Genomic DNA, 23,550 nt, shown 5'->3' with positions numbered 1-23,550 from the left:
AGATCTCTCCACAGTCGCTCAGTCCTTCAATTATGGAGTAATAAACGATTAAAAACTGCCCTTCAAATCTCATCATATTGAAGACCACACAAAGCTAATGTTACTATAGACATTCAAAAGCATCACATATTGAAACTTGTCATTTGTACAAACCTTTGATTGTGCACACTCTTCCCAGATATAAAACTGCTTCTTCCTGCTCCAAACGATCACGGAGTCTATCAAAAATATGATTCAGCAAAAGTTCCTTGAAAAGAGAAAAAAGAAAAAAAACATTTAAAAAATTGTCAGTAAAATAAAAAAGTATTTTGACATCAGTAGGTCAGCATTGAGAAGTCACAGTAATCTAAATTAAATTATGATATTTAATCTAAAATAAGTTAACAGATGTACTTACAAGCATATATTTTCTTGAAAATGAGTTAAAATCAACTGAAAAAACAAAGGCGGTTGTTTATAGTGTTGCTAGGTAACAGAACGAGGTTTTATACGGCAAAGTAAAAAGAATGTAAATTAATATTGTATATCAACAATTGTCAGATAAGAGAAGCAGTATTTTGGATGATGTTGTAATGAAGTCACCTGAACAATACGGTAGCTGAACAGAATGGGGTTGTGGTTATAATTAATGTCGGAAAGTGTTCACAGCCCCTCTTTGAAGCACACAAGGCAGCGATATTAGCGGTAGCATCTCCTGAAAAATTACGACTTTACTAAGACTGCCTGTCTCAGTCTCACCTAAGACAACATACAAACAACCCAGAATGTCGCCACCCATCAGTTCTCTTTAAAGATTCTAGACTTGACCCAAGTGGTATTTCTTTTTTAAATAAAACTGGGGAAATTGGACGTGGGACAGCGGGGAGGGGTGCTAGGAGGTAGCGAGATGTAATATGCCGGCACTACACGGTGTAAGATTAACAACGGCCCAACCCGTGTTTTAAATCAGGCTTTAAGATAATGTATCAAACTTCATGCACAAAATAAAATATACTATAGAAATATGAAAGCATTAAACTCACCGTTGGGTTTGCGTTCGCCTCCATGGTCGCCAGCCTGGGTGATGCTGGTATTTCTTCAATATGACGGTTGTATCACGTGATTAGGTGGATGTTGGAATCGGACATCCATTGCTAATGTCTGTGACCTGAAGTAACCTTGGCCATTTTTACAGCGAATTTTTAGACGCTGAATTTGAGACAGCGAATTTTTAGACGCTGAATTTGAGACGGCGAATTTGAGCAAGTTGAATTGGAGGACAACGAAAATATTGCATTTGAATTTTGAAAAGTTGAATTTTTTATATGCTGAATTTTTTAACACTGAAAATTTAAACTGTGAAAAATATGTATATTGAAAATTTGATCACTTTGAAATAGGAATGTGAATTTTTTTAATAACTGAAAATTGCAACCATGTAAAAAAAATTACACCGAATTTTTTTTTACTGCAAAAATAATGACATTGAATTTTTTTTTTAGGTTAAAAATATATTCTGAATTTATTTTAATACTGAAAAAGTAAGCACTAATATACAACATTCAAATTTCAGAGGTATTTTTTATTCAAATTCTGATGGCACATATTTACTTCCATAAAGATAATACGTACATGTAAAATACAGTGACTTCTTTTTAACCCCTCTGAATACAAAAAACTGGAAAACTGAAAATTTGTTTTGAGACAGTAAAGCATTTTTTGAAAATGCGCATATGCATTTCAAGCTTACAAAATGAAGCACAGCGATTAATCGTGATTAGTTATTCTATTTCCAGAATGATGCACAAAACTAATTGAGGACCTCTTTCATTAAATGATAGACTTCAGTGGTAGAGTTCCTAAATGATGGTTGCACAACTAAGCTACACATGACAAAGCTTAAGGGGGTGAATATCTTCAAGCTAATTAATTCTGATAATTTCCACCATTAAATTTTACAAACTAACAAACATAAACCTGCCGTGTAAAAACAAAGACACCCAGTGTACATTGTGGTATGTGTGTGTGCGTGTGTGTGTGTGTGTGTTTGAGGTTACAGTGAATTATGGGACAGACCACACTGCCTTCCCTTATCTTGTGACGAGCTGCTTAGCATGGATAGGCTGCGGTGGCTTGCTCCTGTGAACCGACAGGAACAGGGATTTCCTCAGAAACAATCAGTAGTTAAACTGCGTCCTCCACTGACCTTTTACAAAGAAATTCCTCTCATGCACAGTCGCACTGCTGAGTTTATAGGCGTGGCACCACAAAAAGAGCACGCTTTATGCACATTTTTACGTGTTTCATTTCATGTAGCCATATTTTCTTCTGTGATTCCAGTGACAAGTAGATGCAGTAACTGTTTATATCTTTTTTTTTTTTATTTGACATTTAGTTGCACACAAGGACACCTGACAACGTATTTTTTTTCTTAGTACACCTAATTATATGTAATTATTTGTTACTTTTTGCTCGTTCATGCCCATTGCTCGCAGATTTGCTGGCCAAAAATTTCAGCCTCGGACAAGCAGAAGAAATCAATCAATAGTACTCCATACACTGATACACTGTGCAAGGGGGGGGGGGGTAAAGATGAAGAGGTAAAGATGCTTTCTGAAGTTGCATCTGTCAGATGTAATGGAGGTAATGTTAATGGAGACAACAAACCAGCTTCAAACAGAAAGCTTAAACAAATCATGGCAGAATTTGAACAAGAACCAAAAAAATAAAAGAAAAAGAAATTAAAAAAAATCCAAAAAGAACTGAGATGTCAAAATAACAAAGACATGCACGGCAAGAACGGAAACAGATGTAGAAAATCCTTACAGAGAGACTAAAAGATGTGCTTAATGAAGGGCAGTGTTATTCATTTGTTTGTGACTTAGTGATATATCATCAGTTCCTCAACATTAGTTTTCATACCGAGTCATTTAAACCTTTAGAATCTAATTGATATAAACTAAAAATTTACTTTGTTCACATTTTTGATCAGCTCTAGAAATCTTTTCTTTGCACACATGATCTGTAAAGAAGGCCTCCTTGCAACTTGTGAACTGATTCCTAGATCTGGAGGATTCCGGGCACCTTGCTGCTATGTTTGTTTTGTCTGGGTTGCAGTCTTCATGCTTTCCATCTTGGGTGATGTATTTTTAGCCCTTTGTTTTACTCAGTCATGTATTTTTCTTTTCTAGAAATTACCTTATTCTACACAGATGTTTCTTATTATTAATTGTGTGTTTGTCTTTGCTGACTTGTGCGCTTGGCTCAGTTTTGTTGTTGCACTCGAACTTTGAGTCATGCAGATTACGGCTTTTAGCAAACAAAGTCATACGCTCTGCTGCAAATGAGTTCACAGTTCGGCTGTTGTACATGTCTATTTATTCAATCTGACCTTGTGATAAAGTGAATATGTAAAACTGTTGGGGCGAATATTATAAAAGACAAATAGGATAACCATAAAGAAAAGACAGATACTTGGGAACTCAGAGAAAAGTGAGTCTGTTGACTTGGCAGATGTTGCAAAGTTAGTTGGAAAGCTCGTTGGGAGAAGACTACAAATGGATGCTGAAAGGTCAGGGGGTAGATTAAACAAACATGGCTGACTGGGAAGATGCAATGGCGATAGTTTGTAGAAAGACATTTCCCACATCCACCAAACCTTCTGATCCACCATGACAACAACTTCTGTCAGCCCAATTGTACATCGGAGCGGTGTCGACATTCTTCCATTCAGACCCGATCGCTCTCTTAACATACCGCACACTGAAAGTCATGTCTCATGAAATTATCTCAAACCACATCCTGATAATTGGTGTGTCCTTAAGATTGCTGCAAAAATCAGCATAAAAATCGTGCCGTGTGAACCAGGCGTAACGAAGACGTCTCAATAAACTTAACAACACAAAGCGGAAGTACTGAAGAAGCACCCACTACTATTTTAAGATCATTTGTCTGTAGTAGAGTGACACACAAAACACAAACAATTTGGAAATAGTCTGAGGATCCCGCAACTGCTGAACCGCTAGCTGATGATAACGCTAATAAGCTAATATCAACGTCAGAGATTGTACATTTTATGAAGATCAAATCTGGAACCTGGAGCAATAAGAAACTGTGGTCCTGTGCAGCAGCAGTCAAAGACAGTCGAGGCATAATCCACCTGTCAACACAATTTTCACACTTAATAAAAATCATGCATATCAACAAGGAGTAAAAGCATTAAAAATTGTAAAATGTGCCAAGCAATGATTAAGAGCTTTAATTCCACTTAGGACAAAATAATATTTGTACAGATTGTTCCCTATAGTTGGCAACTTGCACCTTAAACTGAAGTGAAAGAGAACAAATTCCTCTAAAAGTCAATGTTCTCTGCTGCTTAGGAACGGTTTTAAGGTTTCTTTTTAAAGGCAGTTTATAGATGATAAACTCTTCTAGCCCAGATTCACTATTGAGGTTAATTTCTGCCCTCCAACCAACTCAAAATGAAACATTTATATTTTGAGTGCCAGTTATGCAAAACTCATGTCCATGGGGAGAAAAAATATTTTGCTATATGACCATACTGAAGATAAGAGACCAAAACAAATGGTGTTTTCTGCGTTTGAGAAACGCCGTGTTGCAAGCAGAGGAAGAAAATTGGAAATATGAAAAGAAATGAAGTAAAAGGGTATAAGAGGGATAAATGTCCTTTCTTTGATTTCCAATGTCTATTTGCTTTTGTAACAAAAGAGGAGAAAATATGAGCAAGAAAAATTAGGTCAAGTTGTGATCAGAACAAGAGAACAAAACAAAATGAGATCTCTTTAGAGTAATGAAAACATTATGAAGGATACCCTATATATGTAAAAAATAGAGCGAAGGGATTGCAAGAATTAATCTTTACGGTACACTCATAATCTTTTTTGTATTAACTTCCACAATTCCTCAGGGCTATATTGGAAAGTGGTGCATGCAATTTGCTGAGACGTGAAATAACTAATTGTCCAAAAATAGACAGGATAGTCTAAAGTTTCAGAAAACTCAAAGTTGAGGAGCTTTTTTTTTTTTTTTTTTGGTAAGGAGTAACATCAGTCATCAGTCTTCAGCTCTGAACAGAAGTGTATCGACGGGGATCTTCATCTAGCAATCTGCAAAGCTGAGCAATAAGTCTCCGCACATTATCATCCACTCGGCTCATGTCTGGAGAGCACAATTTGTTTTACGGAGCGCCAGGGACCAGAGCAAACATGCGCAGACGGTATTAACTCCCAGTTTCATCCTCCACAAAGTCCTCATAAGAAGCACATCTCAGCCCCACTGACTTATGTAACGTGGCGTGTTGTCGTGTGTCTACATGTGGCTCAACGGCAACATCATCATCAACATGCCCTTCTGGTGGCGTCCCTCTCTGGCCGTCTGTCTGCGTTATGGGGGAGCGGGGCGGGGTTGCTCCCAACAAGCTTTACACGAAAGAAAGAGATCGCCGCAGTAGAAACGAGACGGCTTGGTGCAGCTGGGCAGATTTCACAGCAGCTCCCAGATTACTTGAGGAGCTGACGGGACGGTTCAAACACACACAGAAAGCCTGTGACCCCTGCTGTCCGCACAGGGGACTGCAAATAACTGCTCATCACGAAAGCAGAAGCGTGTACCTTTGAATTGGAGATGCAGGGGTTGCAATTTTCAGGGTGTATTTACGTTGATTTCATGCCGGCGTGTGCATGGTGAGGTTAAAGTAAACAATATGTAGAACATCGGTGACACGCAACACACTCCCGCTTGTTTATTATACACTAATTAGGAAAATATGTTAGAGTTTTGGAAAATGTGCCCTGTCCTTCTCTGCTAATGGCGCTTTGTTGGTGACTACACTATCCATTGTTCGGCGGCAAAGCTTTCCGAAGCAGAATAGATGTAATCAGACACAAGGGATGAAAAGGGAGATGGTGTTTGTGGGCGGAGGGGGGTCGGGACGATACTCCGCATCACAAAAAGGTTCTTCCCGTCTTAGGGATTCTCAGCACGGACCACAGATATTACCTTTCGCATCCGCTGTCATTCAAGTTCATTTTTAGCTTCAGGCATACAGGAGGAAATACAGTGGCTTACCTGAGTCACTTTGAAGACAGGGGTATTTGATTCATTTCTATTCCACGCAGCCAGAATTTCACATTAATTTATTCCTTCATCCCTCATCTGTAAAAAGTGCAACTCTTAACAAAATGTCAGAAGGAATTCATCTGAGCCAGTTTGAGGGATATCCTCATCGTGTGCTTTAAGGACAATTATTCTGCTTGCAATGGGTAATTGAATGTGATACTTATGATGTAGGATTGCGTTGTGTGCTCTCAGGTCGTGCAGGAAGATAAGTTGAAGAATTTTACCAAAACAAGTGAGGGATGCAAGATATCGATTCATGAGTTAACCTAATGTTGACTGATCTTATCGATCAGCTAACGATTAATAAATAAGCTGCTGCTTTTTAAAAACCGAGTTTTCTCTTGTATGAAGAGGGTCAACCGTCTTTCCATAACATAAAGGAGTGCATTTTAATAATATGCTGGATTAAAAAATAATAATAATAATAATAAGTGAATAAAACATTGTGAAACTTAAGAAAATGGTTGAGTGTTTATATTTCAGCCACATAAGTGGCGTTTTACATCCCACATTGAACTCTTTTAGGACCATGGCTTAGACCTTCTGGTATGGTCCTGCCATCTTTGTTTCTGTATCAACTGGCTCCATGAATGACCTGCGGTACCCTCTTCTGTATGACGGCCATACTACAACACGGTTGTTATTAGTTAATCTACTGGAACACATTTTTAGTCAATTAACCCTAACTAAAAAGGTTTTTGTTTTTTTTACTGCTTTACAATTGCCTTAACTTGGTCTTTGAGTGAGAATCAGGAGTAAGGCTCGCCATGACATCACAAGGCAATACATAGACTCGCAAGACAAACAAACTTAATTCTATTTAGTCTATAAATATTTCACAAAGTTGTAACAGAATTAGTTCGCTTACAAATTTCAAAGGAGTACGATGTACACAATTTGTCAAACTGAATTCACTCGGTTCTATTCTTTCAGTGAAATGATTGTAGAGCATTACAACATGGTGTCTTGGGAGAGGTGTTCTAACCAGAACTTCTTTTTTTGTGCTTAAAAAGTGTCTTTCTGCCACAGATCCACATAAGTGTTGGATCCAAGGCCCCTGAGGACCTCATTGCACCGGCACTTCAGCTCTCACTCCCAGCATAGAAGCAGATTCCTCTTTACTTTGATTCACTTCCTTATCCAGAAACCCCATTCAGTCCCCTCTGAGTGATCTTCTGCTCTCCTTCTTGTTTCTCCTACCTTTCCCCTCTGGCTCCTGCGCTTCCTAATCCTCGTTCTCACTCTGGCCTGATTAATAATGAATGAAGCGGATCATCTATCGATCCCATCCTCTGTGTTAGCGCAGCAGAAGATATCAAACCTGTCAGGGAATCTTAATATAGCTCTGCCATGTGAGGGCAATGATGGCATTTGTTGGGTTAAGGGTAGTTTTTTTTGTCTTTTCCCTTCAGTGAGAGGAAAGTTGTGAAATAAGGGGAGAGTGAACCTGAGAAAAGGGATGCTTCCTTTTTGAAGGAGAAAGGGATGATCTGTGATAGGTGTAAACCTGGCATCTTGCTCTCCTTCTGGCTCTTTTTTAAAGCTTGTCTGTAGCAAGCTGCGAGCCTCCAGGCCTCCCGTGTTGTCCCGACTCTCCGAGAAATTCTATACTCAGCCATTTCTGCCCTGTTGCTCTTACTTAATCAATCCAGCAGATTGGCTTTGCTCCCTGACAGAGGAAGGACCCTGTCGAGACCCTGATGGAGGCTAAGAGAGATTTATGTCTGTCTCTGTTGGTTAATATCACCGGTCAACATTATGCAGGGATCAGTAGCCGTTATGTTGAGGACAGAAAGGGAAGGGTACGGCTGCTGGAACGTGATCAGTTACTGTGACTGGATTTGGTCCAAATTCTGCTAACTTGATTTTATTCTGCCTCTTTACATTTGGCCGGTAAGGCAAAAAAAAAAAAAAAAACCTGACAGAACCCAAGACGGTTTTCTATTAATTCTCTTTTGGGTGACTGGAAAATTATGGATTTCAGCTGCGTGACGTTGGACTGTGCATTGAGGTGGTGCGATCCGAAGACGTGCGGGGTGTTCTAAAGCGGTCACGAGTGTGACCGCGCATGCAGCGAGTCAGCGACGGTTCCAAAATGGAAAATGTCTCTTGCCCAACAGCAGCTTCCGTCCGCCGCATCTGTGCTCCCCACAATGGATTAGATATACGGTGGATGGAGTAAAATTTGTTTCTCAATACCGACGGAAATGCCACAGCTCACAATCATTTTAATTTAAACCAAAGTCCAAAATCACAAGCCGCCAGGCTGTGTTTTAAACCAATCTGCCAAGTGTTTTAATTTCAGTCATTTACATCAACATTTACTGTTCTGGCGTCTGTCCAAAGCTGCTTAAAAAGGGACAATCCAAGCCAAGACCAATCTACGATACAGCTTAGGATATGATTCATGGATCATCTTAATCAGCTAATTGAATTGGCAACTACTTTTTATAACCAAATGATTATGTCAAAATATGTAAATCACAATTGTAAGGAAACGTACTTCCAGCTTCAACTGTTTGCTTTGTTTTCTTTTTCATGAGTCATTGAAAGCATGTCAATATGAAGAAAATGTTATGAGTATGAGGAATGATTATTAATTGTAGCCTTCTTCATTAATATTTTCTACTTTGTGCCTCATGTGTCTTCTGTACAAGGCGCAAAGTTCAGTTTAATCAGGTTTTTTTTTTTACCTGATTAAAAATTGCACTTAAGAAAATTTGTGGTACATAATGTACCTACAGCTTATTCAGTAAAATGATTAACCTAATTAATCCAAAACTATATAAATAAAACCACTAAAATGTGCAGAAATGTAAAGCTACTCCTCATATCTTTCCATTTAGCGGGGTTCATGTTGGTAGCCGGGTGCTCAGAACTGGGCCTTCCAACTCCAGCCACGTTTAGTCCACTTTAATCCAACTGTGGTTCATTTGCCTAGAAAGTCTAGTTTGTTTGAAAAGATGTGAAGGTGTAACCAAACTTTGATGTGGACCAAAACAAAGAATGCTGGTCCGCCTTAAAATGGCACATAAACAGTAGTGGCAGCCTAAAATACCTTACCAACACCATGTATGGAAAGCCAAACTTGCCATGATTCAATAAATCAAGAAATGTCCCAAAAATTGGACATGTGGACATTTTAAATAAAGCTTGACATGCATGTGTCAAAAAAATATCATCTATCTCTATTTTAATAAACAACTACTTTAACTTATTTGGATTTTTTTTTTTACCAACAGTTAGCTTCAGCCTCAGGGATAAGTTAAGCTGGGTTTATATTAAATTAATTTGTGGTGACAGCTACCTACTGCAGATCACACAATAACTCCATGTATTGTTCCAGCAGAACCTAAATTTAAAAATTCTAGCTCTGATTTATAAACAAAATGCTCTTTAACCTTGACACAACTGCAGCTGTAGCAAAAAAAACCCCAATAAAAAGTAAAAAAAAAAAAAAAAAAAAAATTAATCTGTTTTAATTTAGATTTGTACGCAGTGTGTTAGTCACAAAGACACCAATTGATTCCATTTCTTTAGTTCAGGGGTGTCAAACTCGATTTCACCAAGGGCCACTTCAGCATATTGGCCACCCTCAACGGGCCACAATGACGGTATATATCAGGAATTATTTATACCGTCCTCCAGACTGCAACAGACTGCAACTTATAGATGCGTCCCTGCTAAAACATACCCCAGACAAAAGGTTGACTTCCCTCAGTAGCAGCAACTCAGTTCTTTAGAGGCCTATGAATGAGTCAAAGATCCAGGTGTGTTAGTTAGAGAAGGAACGCCTCTAAAGTTGCAGAGTGATAGGTCTGGAAAACTAGACTTGGTCAACCCTAGCATAAATGTATGGAAATACAATGTTAAAAATAAATTAAACAACACCTCATATTGTTAAGTAACTGATTTTATGTATTCAAGTTTTAAATATTACATTTGAGTTTGCATGGATGTAAAATTACTGCTCAGTTGAAAAATTACAATACTTAAATCAGTGTTTAAAGATAAGCAGACAAAGAATAAAAACAAGTTTTGCTGTTAACTCTCAACTTCATTCACAAAACGTTTATTTATTACACAACGAACATGTATTTCACATAAGAACAAAACAATTAGGCGATGTTGCCTGTCCTTGAACACAAAGCTGATCCCTTTTCACTCTGTCACCAACTCACACACATCCTCATTCACCAGTTGTGTTCTGTAAATAAACACAAAACAAAACACAAGCAAAATCAATAAACTATATTCATATTCCAGTATACTGAGTTTTGGTTTTACATTAATTCTATTTTAATTCAGTTTGTTTGTGCTTACCAATGTTTTCTGGCCGGATGTCTGGCACCGTTTTCCCCTTGTCAGTTCGTCGATGTCTGGTTTTAGTTCTTGTGCTGTGGCAATCCGCAAAACGGCGTGTAGGTTTTCGTCAGTAATGCGCGATCTGTGCTTGGTCTTGTTTAAATTCATTATTGAAAACATCTGTTCGCACAGATAGGTGCTTCCAAACATGGACAAAACACGAGCTGCATGGAGTCGAAGCTGTGGCATCAAATCAGGGGGAAGTAGACGGTAAAAGTCCTCGATTGAAACATCACGGAACTTCGCTCTCAGGCCACTGTCGCTCTGAAGCTCAATTAACTCCATCTGAAGGCGGTGGGGCGCACTGCAGACATCGGCGGTGAAAGGATTGGCAAAGATGTCAAAACTAGAGTGTTGCGATTTAAAGTCATAAAAGCGCCGATCAAACTCGTTTGTTAACAGAGTTAGTTTGGTAGTTAACCGAGCACATGAAAAAGCACCGGGAGATGAGGCTGAGATGATCTGACATGCAGGAAAGTGGACGAGATTGTTTTGTTCCACCTGGTACTTCCATAGATCGAGTTTGCGCTGGAAAGCTGTGATCATGTCGGACATCTGTGTGATGACTTGTTTACGTCCTTGTAGTTTCTGATTTAGCTGAGCAAGATGCTCGGTGACGTCACATAACATAGCAAATTCACACAGCCATTTCGGATCGGACAGTTCAGACAAGGGTTTTCCTTTGTTTTTCATGAAAAGATCGATTTCTTCTCGAAGTTCAAAAAATCGTTTAAGGACTTTGCTCCTACTCAGCCACCTTACTTCTGTATGGTACGGCATATCTTCATGCTCTGAACCCACCTCCTGCAAGAACATCTGAAACTGGCGGTGATTCAGGCCGCGCGCCCGAATAAAGTTGACTGTTTTCATGACAGTGGTCATCACATTATCCAGCTCCAGAACCTTTCCACACAGCGCTTCCTGATGGATAAGGCAATGATACGTGATCAGCGGCGTCTGATTGTTGCTTTTTTGCATTTTTTTCCTTCATTAGTCCAACCAAGCCTGTTTTTCCTCCACACATCGCAGGTGCACCGTCTGTAGTTAGTCCCACCAACCTTTCCCACGGCAATTTATTTTTACCGACAGACTTCTCCACTGCATCAAAAATGTCCCGGCCGGTTGTGGTTCCATGCAGCGCCACTATATCCAGGAGCTCCTCGGTTACAGACAGGTCTGGCTTCACCCCTCTAATAAAAATGGACAAATGCGCCGTATCCACGTTGTCTGTGCTTTCATCCACAGCTAATGAAAAAGCTAGACAGCTGCCCATTTCTTCGGCCAGCTGTGTCGCTAAATTTCCGGCAATTTCCTTAACTCGTTCCGCGATGGTATTTCTTGACAAACTGACATTTTGGAAAGTCTGTACTTTATCGGGACACACCTGCTCACACACCTTTAGCATACACTGCTTCAAAAATGCACCCTCCGAAAAAGATTTTGAAGCTCGGGCGATTTCTTCAGCTACAATAAAGCTTGCTTTCACCGCTGCATCATTTTTGGCTGTGGCTTTTGTAAACAATTTCTGCTGCATTTGCAATCTGCCTTTTAAATCTGCTGCAATTTTTTGTTTTTCTTGAAGGCTAAATTTAGATTTAGCTCCGTGTTTTGTTTCAAAATGCCGACGTATATTGTATTCTTTCACAACGGACACTGCCCCAGAACACAAAAGACATGCTGGTTTTTCACCTTGTAGTACAAAGAGGTATTCGTTTTCCCATCGTTCATGAAACAGTCTTCCTTGTAAATCGATTTTTCTATTCTTAGACATTTTGATGTTAGCTTGTCGATGTTTCAGTTTTATTCGCTGGGAAAATTAATAATCAGCTTGAGGTGACTCTGCTGCACTCTAGTGGCGAGAAGCCCTAATGTTGGCTGGTAACAATCGGAAGGCATTATGGGAGATGTAGTTTGTGGTCAATTTGTGCTCAAAACCTATTTTAAGTCAATCAATAGCACTGTAAAACGGTGGTGGGGGGAGAGGGCCACATAAAATCACGTAGCGGGCCACATGTGGCCCGCGGGCCTTGAGTTTGACACATGTGCTTTAGTTAAATCCACAAACCATCCCAAAAATGGTTTGTAGACTTACATAATTTGGCAAAGACAAAATAGCATTCTATCACCAACAGAATGTTTCCAAAGAACCATTAGCTGAAAACTTGGCACACAGGAGACGGTCATCTCTCAGATTCTGGATCAGCTTTCTGCTGGGCTACAGCCTACTTATAAAGACATAACTTTCAGTCCAGATTTATCTGCTGTAGATTGTTTTTCTAAAGCTCTATTTTTTTTATTTGTCCGTTGTCCCCTTTTCCATGTTCCTGCTTCTAAAAGCACACACTGTTTAAATAAGTGAACAGATATGAAAATAAGATTGGGAAGGAAGCAAAGCTTATGGGGTTTATTAGAGAAGAATAGCGAACAATCTTCTTCATAAAGATCCACTCTGTTGTAATATATGCAGGTTAAACAAGGCCAAAGTGAAAACAGAAGCTCAAAATGAGCATAATGACAATATTTTCATGATAAAATGGAAAACTAATAGGACCAAGACATACAGGGCAGGTGGAGTACAGCCAGACAAACAGACCATGCCAGATGAATCTCACTTCTGAAAAGTTTCCATTGGGTATTTTTCTGCTGTGTGTGAGAAGTGTGTATGATTTTTAAGTTTTGTTCGAGAAGGTAAGCAGGTAGACTAACGGAAGATGAATAATTAACACCAAGCGGCCAAACTGAGACTCAGAGAAATTACAAAGCAAGTTGAAAAGAACAATACTACTGTACAAGAACTCAATGCCAGTGCACGAAGAACAGAATACAATTCAAAGAGAACATCTGGATTTCTTATGATCTCTCCACACAATTTTCCTTCCTTCTGCTTTCTTTTAGGAACACTTCACTCCCGAGTGTAAGTTCAAGGAGAGCGTGTTTGAGAACTACTACGTTACATACTCGTCCATGCTCTACCGCCAGACCCAGTCCGGACGTTCCTGGTATATCGGCATTAATAAGGATGGTCACATCATGAAGGGCAATCGGGTGAAGAAGACCAAGGCGGCCGCACATTTCTTACCAAAAGTCATAGAAGGTTTGTGTCTTGGATGTTTTTTTGTTGTTGCTGTTGTTTTTTTCCCCAAGTATGTTTTTAACACACAATGCTATTTCTTCACACAGTCGCAATGTACAAGGAGCCGTCGTTGCATGAGCTTGCCGGCGAACCGGTGAGTCCTCCTCGGAAGGCAGCGAAGACGTCAGACTCGCCGAAGCTCAAGAATGGACGGAAAGAGTCTCCCCAGGCTGACGCCTCATAGCACAGGAGATCGAGGGTGGGACTAAAGGGCAGAAGTGACACTGGGAACTCGGTTGCCTATAATGCACTGAGCGTGGCTGACGAAACAGCACCTGCCGGCCACCATGACCCAGAATTGCGCTTCCAGATGCTGAGAGTTAAAGAGCCAGGAGAAGGCCTGAGAGAGAGGAGTCCCCGCCCTCACCTGAAGCCACAGAAAGAAAGCCCCGGGTTTGTAACAGCCCATCCAACTTCCTCATATATGTCCCTCTCTCTCTCGTTCACTATGTCTCCTGTGACGTCATAATTCACACGTCCCTTTATTTTCCTGCCGGACTCAAGCTTTTTTTTCTATTCGCTCTGTTGTACTCAATGTTCAACCATAACATATTTCCCTCCTGACTCAGCGTCATAATCCAAACCCATGGGGAGCTCCCTTTGAGCCTCAAAGTTGGTGACAGCGTGGTTCTGCCTCACCCAAGCTCTCCACCCACCATCTGCCCACCAGCTAAAGTAATAACCAGGGTCCTCTAAAGCTTAACTCGAGATGAAACGGATCAGAGGGGAAAGCAATCAGCAGGGAGCCTGAGTCAGGTCATACCAGCACACCAACATGAGCAAAGCAAGTTCATCACATCAGAAACTAAAACCTGTTGTCAAAGGTTTTTTTTTTTGTTTGTTTTTTTTACTTGTTGTTCCTGTTTACCTTCTAAAAGTTCAAACTGATGATGACTTCAGCCTGTCAAATGTAAGAACGATGATAAAATTGTTGAGTACTCGAGTTAAAACAAAAAAGGTTCTATAACAATCCCAGTCAGACAGAACAAAAAAAAAAAATACAATACAAACAAAATAAAGAAAAAAAACTAAAAACATGACAAAACTCTTTACAATTTGATTAATATTTCTCAAGGAAATTGTAAAAAAAAATAAAATTCCATTCAGAGAAATAATAAAAGAGGAAAACTCCGTCCTTCCTGTGATCGCTACCACACCATCGCTAATTACTGCGCGCGCTCATCAAAGACAACAAACGAGGAACCGGGACGCAAAGTTAAACCCGGGGCTGATCTGAGTTCAGACGCATGGAAAAAGGTGCAGTAATGTATACTGCAGTCAGCATCTGCTGTCAGCATAAAACCAGGTTTGAGGCCCAACATCAAAGCCACACAGCCTATGAGCCGGAGCACTTGTTATTCCGAGGACGTCTGGCAGCTTATCAACTCACTCACTTTATCAAATCACCTTGGAAGAATTGCCCTCCAAAAAAAAAAGGAAAGGGAAAAAAATGGAGTTGTTTGAGTGAATGTCCTGGTGTGACAGTGTTTTAACCCCAGTGAGTGGATGTGTGCAGATGGACAGTAAGAGTGAATGAGAGCCTGTGCAGGGGGATAGATGGACGAAATGTGGGTCCTCTGTGTCCTTCACTCTAAGCTCAGCGCCGTGTCTTCGATACGTCGGCTCCTGTGAGTAAGTGATACTTCATCTGTCTTGTGAACCATTGGCAGTGACTCTTGTCCGACGCACAATTTAAAATAGCATTGTTTCAGGGCCGCCTCAGTGCATCAGACTGAGAATGTATTTCGTTCTATTAAGTAACTTTTCTATTTTTTTTGGGTGCATGTGAGGGTGGGGGGCTAAAATAGGAGCTTTAAGCTATAAAAGCAGAGTCATCAGCGTATGTGTGTATCGGCACAATATTCACGCAAAACCTTGTTTTCCCAGGAAAACAGTGAGTGGAAAGTACCGAGAACAAACAAGGAAAGATGCTAATTATGCGTCCAAGGTGGAAAATTAATGTGAGGAAGGGTTACAGAATGTGACATAGAAGACTTATGAATGTGCACTACAGAGGGTGAAAGCAAGTCTGGAATTAAAGAGTGAAAATGCAAAAGATGTATTGGCGGTTAGTTGGGAAGTGCGAAGGATTAGCAGGTGTATTCTTGGGGAATGTCGATAAGGAAGTTATGCTGCAGAGGAAGCAGGAGAGGTTCGACTTGCAGCATGTAGATATGACAATGAACGTGAGACAAAGAGACATTGCATTCAGTTTATGACAAGGAGCGTAGTTGGAGAGAATTAGTTGAAGGGCTTCACTCAAGCCTCCCCCTTTGCTAAGTCTTTTGGGAGTGTTTGCAAGAAAACAGTCCCTCGCTTAGCATTGGGATATTTTATCCATGTGGCAAATACAGCGGCACAGACCTTCAAATCTCTATTTTTGAACACAACTCCCTCTCTCTGGGGAATTTAGCATACTCAAACTGAGTTCTAGCTGCGCATCACCAACCACTGTATAATATCAAAGTGTTTGCACAGCGGTTAGCTCACGGTTGTATATTTCTAAGATGCCCATAAGCTGAAGATATGAAAGTATTTGGAGGCACAAAGCAGTGACATCAAAAGATTCTTTTAGAGCCAAAATTTTACTCTTCGTGCATACAGAATCACTACAATGATAAATATGATAATTACATGCAAAGAGTAGGGGGTTGTTTACAATTTGCTTTGCTTGATAAGGTCCAGCTAATTCTTTTCTGTCCTTTTTAAATTAACTCTTTGAGTTATTATGGATCTCAGAGTCGGAGGATTAAATTAATTTTATTTAAGCTAAGTTATATGTTTTCCTCCATATAACTTTATATAACTTTCAGACTCACAGCAAAGATATGGAAGTGCATGGGTGATGGCCATTTCACTCCTTTGCCACTTTTGCAGTTTACTAAGTTTTTTTTGTGTGTACTCCCAGTTACCTGTAAAGAAATATGGTCATAGGACTCCAACAATCTACCACAGGGAGTTCACTTTGATTCAGTTACATTTGATTAAGGGGCATAATATCTCAAGTCAACTGATCAAAACAGAAATTAGAGTCTGTTTTAATATCCAGTAATTTAATGTCTTTAGCTTGAAAGTTGAGCATTTTATAGGTTTTTCTCCTGGTAGGAAGTAGAAAAGGTGGCGGTAGGAAATGAGCCTTAAAATTGTCAAAAGAGTGAATTGACTTGAGCTAATTAAAAAAAATATTTTAAAAAATTACCAAATATGGTTGTAATTTCTCTTTAGAAAGGAGCAATTGCCAATTGGGGTACTGAAAAAATCTTTTTTCAGGTGCCTGATAAAACTCAGAATCGCGAGATTAAACTCAATATATGTTCCTTTTTCATAGTTCTACTCGTCTTCCGTAGATATACATACTGTCTTCTAACAATTTTAATGACTCCACAGACTACACCATTATAAAACTCCTATTTTAAATGTGCTGCCCAACACAACAGAACTTGCATGATCTAGAAAAAATTATGGGTTCGGATATTTGTAACACCTTTGATTTGTCACACTGAGGACAAAAGACACGAAAGCTTCGATGTTGATGGTCTGAATTCGCAAAGTTTCTTCTTCTTTTATTGAATTGGCACATTATCGCCACCTGTTGGGAAGAAATGAAAGTGAAGTTAGTCGAATGGTGCCGCTGACCATAAAAACAAGGCAAACAGGTATGTGAACACGCCGTTACGACGGTGATGGCTTGGACGTGCAATTGCTTGGAAGCATGCCAAACCCTAAAGAACAGCGAGTCCTTAACTGTGCAATAGTGAAGAATGCCGCAGTAAGTTGTTTGTTGGTGATTTTGTAAGTAGACAGACGGCAACAAAGAATGTCAGGATGATGAAAAGAAACAAAATAAGAAAGAGAGAGAGTTTAGAAGGGAAAAGGTTGGAAGTTTTTAGATGGGATGGTGTTGTAGGTGAGAAGAAAAAAACAGTTAGAGTATTAAGATGATAATTTTGGTTTGACGACGATCTGACAGCGAAAATACATGAACTGGACAAAAACAAACAGTGAGGTGTTAACAAGGAAAACAAAAACACTTTAGTTCGTATGCCCACACATGAGCTTTTCATCTCCTGAACAGCAGCATCTACACCCCATTAACTCTCTCCTCAACATTATGTTGCCTGTGTAGGCGTATACTTACAGCTTCTTTATAAAGCTCTGTGTGGTTGCGTGCGTCAATGAGTAATGGGAGGACGAGACAAAAAGAAAGGGGGCATAAGAGTGAGACAGGCATCAACAGACTGAATAAAGCAAGAAATGAATAAACTCCAACTCAAAAAGCAGCAAAACATTTAATAAAAGTGAGTTTCTTTATCTATTGCAGATATTTTTTTTTAAAAAAGATTTCAAAATAGGAGCAAATTGAACCTTAGAAGAAATTGGAATTATTTAAAATGTCTGAGGTTTACCTCATCATGTTGACAGGCTTCTTAAAGCATTTTGACTTCATCACCATACAACGGGACTAACAGGGACTAATGAACACTACACGGCGTCGATTCAGCAGAGGTGTACGAGAACCCAAAGCTATATTGCACTGAACAACAAACATCCAGGGAACCTTTTTAAAAGACAGTCAGGTTTTTTGATTTGAAGTCCATCGTAAACAATCAACCCAATGTTCCGATCACACAACAACGTTGCGTCTGAATACCGCGGTGCTTTTGGTGCACCTACTGAAACCGGTGTGAGCTATGCATGTTTTTTGATTTCAAGCACTGAAAAAAGACTGTTAATGTTCTCAAGGATCTTTTGGGTGAGTTGTTCAAAGCTCATGAGAAACCATTATACCCGGCTGTACAGCAGGCACTTGTGATTAAAAAGCAGCTCATCTCTGTGGGCACATGGTCCAATAGTCACTTTCATTAGACTTTTGCAAGAACTTCTGTCACAAGCAGTTCAGTTACCGTGTAAAAGTATGTGCGACTATAGCTCCCTCTAATGGCCTAGATATGAAAGGACGGGTTCATGTCTTTTGCTGCATTGAGAAATGTGTGTCATCGGAATTACACACAATCAGAGCAAATTTGACAGCGTAACATCATGGCATTTATATTCAAAAAGTCCTGTTGAATTTAAATCTGTCCTATAAAGCCACTTGATTTTGCCCTAAAATGTCACTAGTGCTACAAACAGCAGTTATTTACTGAAATTTAGGAGAAAACTTTATGAAAGAAAGAAATGAAAGATAATGTGGAGAAATGCCCAGCAAAATGACAGCATTGTGAGGTCACCAAAATATTTAGAGGGCATATTAAACCAATTAAATGACCTGAATGTCAAAGAAATAATCAGTCCTGACACATTGTCACGGGTGGCATAATTGGGAATTTTAAATATTCAAAGTTGTAAATGAGACTTTGCTGCAGCTTTGCTTCTGCTTATTCTTGGAAGTGTACTTAGGAATTTTCAAAATGTGTGGAATCTCAGTTTGAGATAATAAAAAAAAGTGTGCTTCAGGGCAACAACATCTGTCCTAATGTGTAAAATGAATGGACTGCTGCTTGTTCTGCCAATAATACAGTGTTTGTATATCTGGTGTACTTTTTCTCTGTCTTTTTTTTTTTACTATTATTCTCTGAAATGAGCTTATCCGTGTTGTCCTTTCTGTTAAAAGGCTTTTTTGTTTGTTTGTTTTTTTTTGCCTCTGGTAATGCAAATCTCTCAGCGGAAGGCAGAAAAGCTGCCCCTGTTCGGTGCTTCTTTATCGTTTATAAGCGTGTTTAATCTGTTCGGTCAGCACTGTTGTATCCAAAATTGTATGAAATCCTGAGCGAAAACAAATCCAAAGCGAATTCTGCCGCGTGGGTAAACTGTGTGTTAAATGAGTGATGCATTGTTGGGGGGCCAATGCTTTGCCTCACTGTGGGTGTTTGCCCTAATGGCCCCTTTCCCTCACCGCCTCCTGCCCCCCTTTGCTCTTACAGACGTTTGACTTCTCTCTCACTCTCTCAGACCAATCGTGTTGTCTTCCAAAAGCACTAACTCCTACTTTTTTATTCAACAAACCAACAAAGAAAGCCATGACATTTCTTTTTGTTCCTTTTTAAAAGGCCTTGGCTGAGGTTAGAGAGGAGGATAGACTTCGAAGACGCTTCATGAGTGTAACCAGGGATTAAGCCACATGTTGGACTGCTCTCGCCAAGAGCCCAAAGACACGCCAACGATTCTCATGTACCGGCTTTCTTGAACACTCTTCAGTGAAAGAGAAGCAAAAACCGAAGACCAGCAATATGCAACAAGAACTACCAGCCTGCACTCAAGGAGATCAAGCAAACCCATAAGGCTATCTAACAATTTTCCAGACTCTTTTTTTTTTTTTTTTAAAGCATGCATACTTTGGCTCTTTAAGGATGACTCCCTCTCAGTATCTACAGAGACAAGCCCTCGATTCGCCCTCTCTCCACTTTGACCTGTGTACATTTCTACAACCTCTACATGAATTAAAGGGAAATGTCTTATTCTGATATATTAATCAATAAATTAACATATATTTGTATGATTGTAACTCTTTGTGCTCATTTTTTTTATCTTATTTTTGGGGGCTTTCCTAACATTGCTTTAGTTTTGCCTGCAGCTGAAGAAATAAAAAAGATAATCCAAGAGTCTAACACTTCTGACGGAAAGAAAAGGGAGATATATTTGTAACAGCTGTGGAAGATCCCAGCTGACCGATGACAGGTGAAACACTTTGCATCATAGAGCAGTTGATTTGAGATGGATGTGTTATTGCATTATTGTTTGAATTTTCAAAAAGTTACAAAAATGGTACTTTAATGTGATTCTGCTCCTTTTCAGGATAATACAGAACAAGCAAAACTGGTTCTAAAAGGCTTAACTGCTGCAGTAGGAGGTTAGGCAACATTAAATGGACACAGAAAGAAATATTTGTAAGTATTGCTCTTAAGAGTGACTGATGCATTAGAGAGTGCTATGCTGCAATTAGCTTCTTTGTTATGATAATGTGATGATGACTTCAACACTCACAAAACACATGGAGACATCTAAAGGGTTTCCACACTGAAGTATTTTGTGAAAGGGGCTAAAGACATTTTTATTGGTTATATGCATATGTTTTTGGGTTTTTTTGTTGTCATTTTGTAGCGTCGGTATTTGCAGTGTTCATCTCTGAGTTCTAGTCTCGCCCACTCATCCCCATAATTATGACAACAGCATAATAAAACTCAATTGTATATTTCATGGGGTTGGGTTTTGATGCGTATCCCCATGACTGTAAATGTCCCCCATCGGGTCATTCCTTTGAAAACTATCTGGAGGTGACACAAAAAAACACAAAAGTTATAGAAGTTTCACATAAAATAAAATAAAAAAAACAGAGTGTTATGATCATTCTTCTACATAGTTTGCTACTTTCTTTCATTACCATTGTCCTTTCCAGCTCATGATAAAAAGTTTATTTCCACAGTGTCAGGACAAGTGAGAAATATGTAAAAGAGCTGGAAAGAACTTGCTTTGCCATGAAATATTTTTCCTAAAAGCATGTTGAAATACTTTATATCACACTAAATCCATCTGAGTTGGGAAAAAAAAACTAGGTTAATGTTTTAAATTTTTGACTCTAGCTCTATATATTTTCTCTGAAAAAAACAAAAAACAGTGTTTTGTGGGGCTGTCTCAGCATGTAAACATAAAACATGAAGGGGCAAAACACACAGGCTTAATCAGCACCGGAGAGTCAGTGTCTCGCTGTATTTGTGCCAACAGTTATAAAACCTCTGGCAGGTCGAAACACCTCTTACAATCCTAAAACTGAGCCTAGTTATCCAAGGAAGTGCAGGAAACCGCAGATCAGCAAGTGAGCAAAACTTCTACCTGTTTTAAAATCCCATCTGTCAGAAGAGATTAGGCGGAGAATAAGCAAGGATTATTTCAGATGCCTCACTGATGCATCACATGGCAGCAACATCAACACGGATAAGAAGTAAATAATGTTGACATTTCCCTACACACTCAATATACAGAATCTAATACAGATGTAGCACTGTTGTGTCGCCATCATTTCCCATTTGCATGACTTTAATTCAATCGGTAAAATGGAGGACTCTATGCGACTGCTTTATGAAAGCACATTTCAGCTCAGGGAACTCTTTGGATAAATTATAATGGGATTTTAAATGATTCGGTTTTGTTCAAAACAAAACTGCATTTACAAGCATGAGAATGGCCAGCATTATCTCTTTTTTTGGGGGGAAAATAAAGCCTTTGCACTGCTTCTGTTTGGCAGTACAATGCTAGGAAATCATTAAACATCTAAACCTAAATATCCTTCTCATAAAAGGACACTAACATGAAAATTTGTGGTTGTAATGGCCATGTTCTATTGTTGGCTGAACTGTACATTGCACATTTCAATTAAGACAAATTATTACCAACTCATTATATCACAAAATATACTTTACCCATCGAAGACTAAAATTAAATAAGTAAACAAAGCTTGTAAAATAATAATAATAATAAAAAAAAACAACATGTCATTAAAAATTTATGTATTTCTATGTTTAAATCAACTTTACATTTTGAAAATATAGATCCACCATTCAACCATGGTGGTCAGATAGTTAGTTACAAGTTGTAGAACTGATTAGAAAAGGAGGGTAGAATTCTTTCTGGATCATTTATTTGGGACTTTTTGGGATTATTTTGGGATTAATGAACTCACATCTATCTTATCTACCGAGCAGCCACGACTCTATTCAAAGAATTGTTTAAGCAGAAAGTATAAGACGGATGAATGGCTCCATTTACATCTGTGTTTTGCAGCACGCCACTCGATTAGACGCTACAATCGCTCAGTGACAACGATGGCAAATCGATGTTTGACAGGCAGGATAATTATGCTTCGAGCCTTTCCGCAGAACAAGTTGAAATTGAGCCGCATGTGATGTGACAGATTATCGTGAGCTCTTGGGCTGTTGCCGCTTTTACATCGACTTCCCCTTTTGAGACGTGACCTCAGTCGGGGTCAGACAGCCGCTCTTTTTCCTCGTCTGATCCTCCTTATATACTTTGCTGTGCCATCTATAATCTCGTGGAAGCATGACTTGTGCATTTGTATGAGATTATTCGCAGTAAACCCACACAGAGCGAAGCGGTCCACGGGCAGACTGAATGGAGCTTTATGTTTCCTAATGCAGCAAATAAGGATTACAGTGTTAAACCAAATATAGTTCCCTGGAAAGCTGGGGGAACCAATTAATCTCTGAGTGTTTATGCTTTTTTATAGGAACCTATATGCTAAATTTGACTTGACAAAAAAAAAAAAAAAAAGCATCCTTGTGTTAATTATGTTTTGCACCAGAAGCCATTAATCTTCTGTCTACTCCTGCATCAATCGCAGATCATCAATGTTTGCAGGTGCTAAACACCAAAACTATGAACAAGTGTCAGCACTTGTGATTATGAAAAGGCTAAAACAAAAATGACTGAAGATGGGATGGAGCTCTAGTACCGAAGTGTCAAAAAGGAATCCAGAAGTGAAAGTTGATTAGTGAAAGAAGCAGTTTTGGACTGAATATAGCCTAGCTCTTTGTGTCTGAATATCTGAAAGTTATCAGTCAAGGAAAGAAAAAAATTAAGTCACATTTAACAATGTGAGCCCCCTTTACTATCTCAGAGTATTTAGGTCTTGGTACTGAGATAACCATGGAAGAACTTTACTTATTTTCTGTTTAATTATTTTGGTATTGAAAAAAAAATTAAAAAGAAAAAAACCCCAATAATAATACATCTCCAGCTCACTCCTGGAGACAATGCAGATCAAAGAAAAGTAGTTTTGAACTTGTCACTTCATAAATCCTCTGTCTAGAACGAAACTGAAAGAACATAAACCGAGTAGCTATCTGTATGGCTTTTAAAATACCTATGGTTACCTTTAGGTGGCAGTATTGTACCTCAGAGTTGTCCCTATTTAGCCGTTG

At 39.2% G+C, this 23,550-nt stretch overlaps 1 protein-coding gene and 1 pseudogene across 1 annotated transcript in view; one reads left to right on the top strand and one right to left on the bottom strand.

Annotated features, from left to right (window-relative positions):
- fgf11b (fibroblast growth factor 11b) overlaps nucleotides 1-20,211 on the top strand; it is a 46,093-nt gene extending 25,882 nt beyond the window's left edge. The window contains exons 4-5 of the mRNA XM_044139626.1: nucleotides 13,378-13,576; nucleotides 13,663-20,211. Of these exons, the coding sequence (XP_043995561.1) occupies nucleotides 13,378-13,576; nucleotides 13,663-13,799 (336 nt within the window). The 3' untranslated portion in view covers nucleotides 13,800-20,211. The remainder of the gene's footprint in view (nucleotides 1-13,377; nucleotides 13,577-13,662) is intronic.
- LOC122844319 lies at nucleotides 9,079-13,382 on the bottom strand (annotated as a pseudogene).
- Nucleotides 20,212-23,550: the final 3,339 nt, after the last annotated feature.

This window comes from Gambusia affinis, linkage group LG15 (assembly GCF_019740435.1).
Source record: "Gambusia affinis linkage group LG15, SWU_Gaff_1.0, whole genome shotgun sequence".
NCBI classification, from domain to species: Eukaryota; Metazoa; Chordata; class Actinopteri; order Cyprinodontiformes; family Poeciliidae; genus Gambusia; species Gambusia affinis.
The sequence above is the reverse complement of the archived record's forward strand: the minus strand, read 5'-3'. Positions and strand labels throughout refer to the sequence as shown.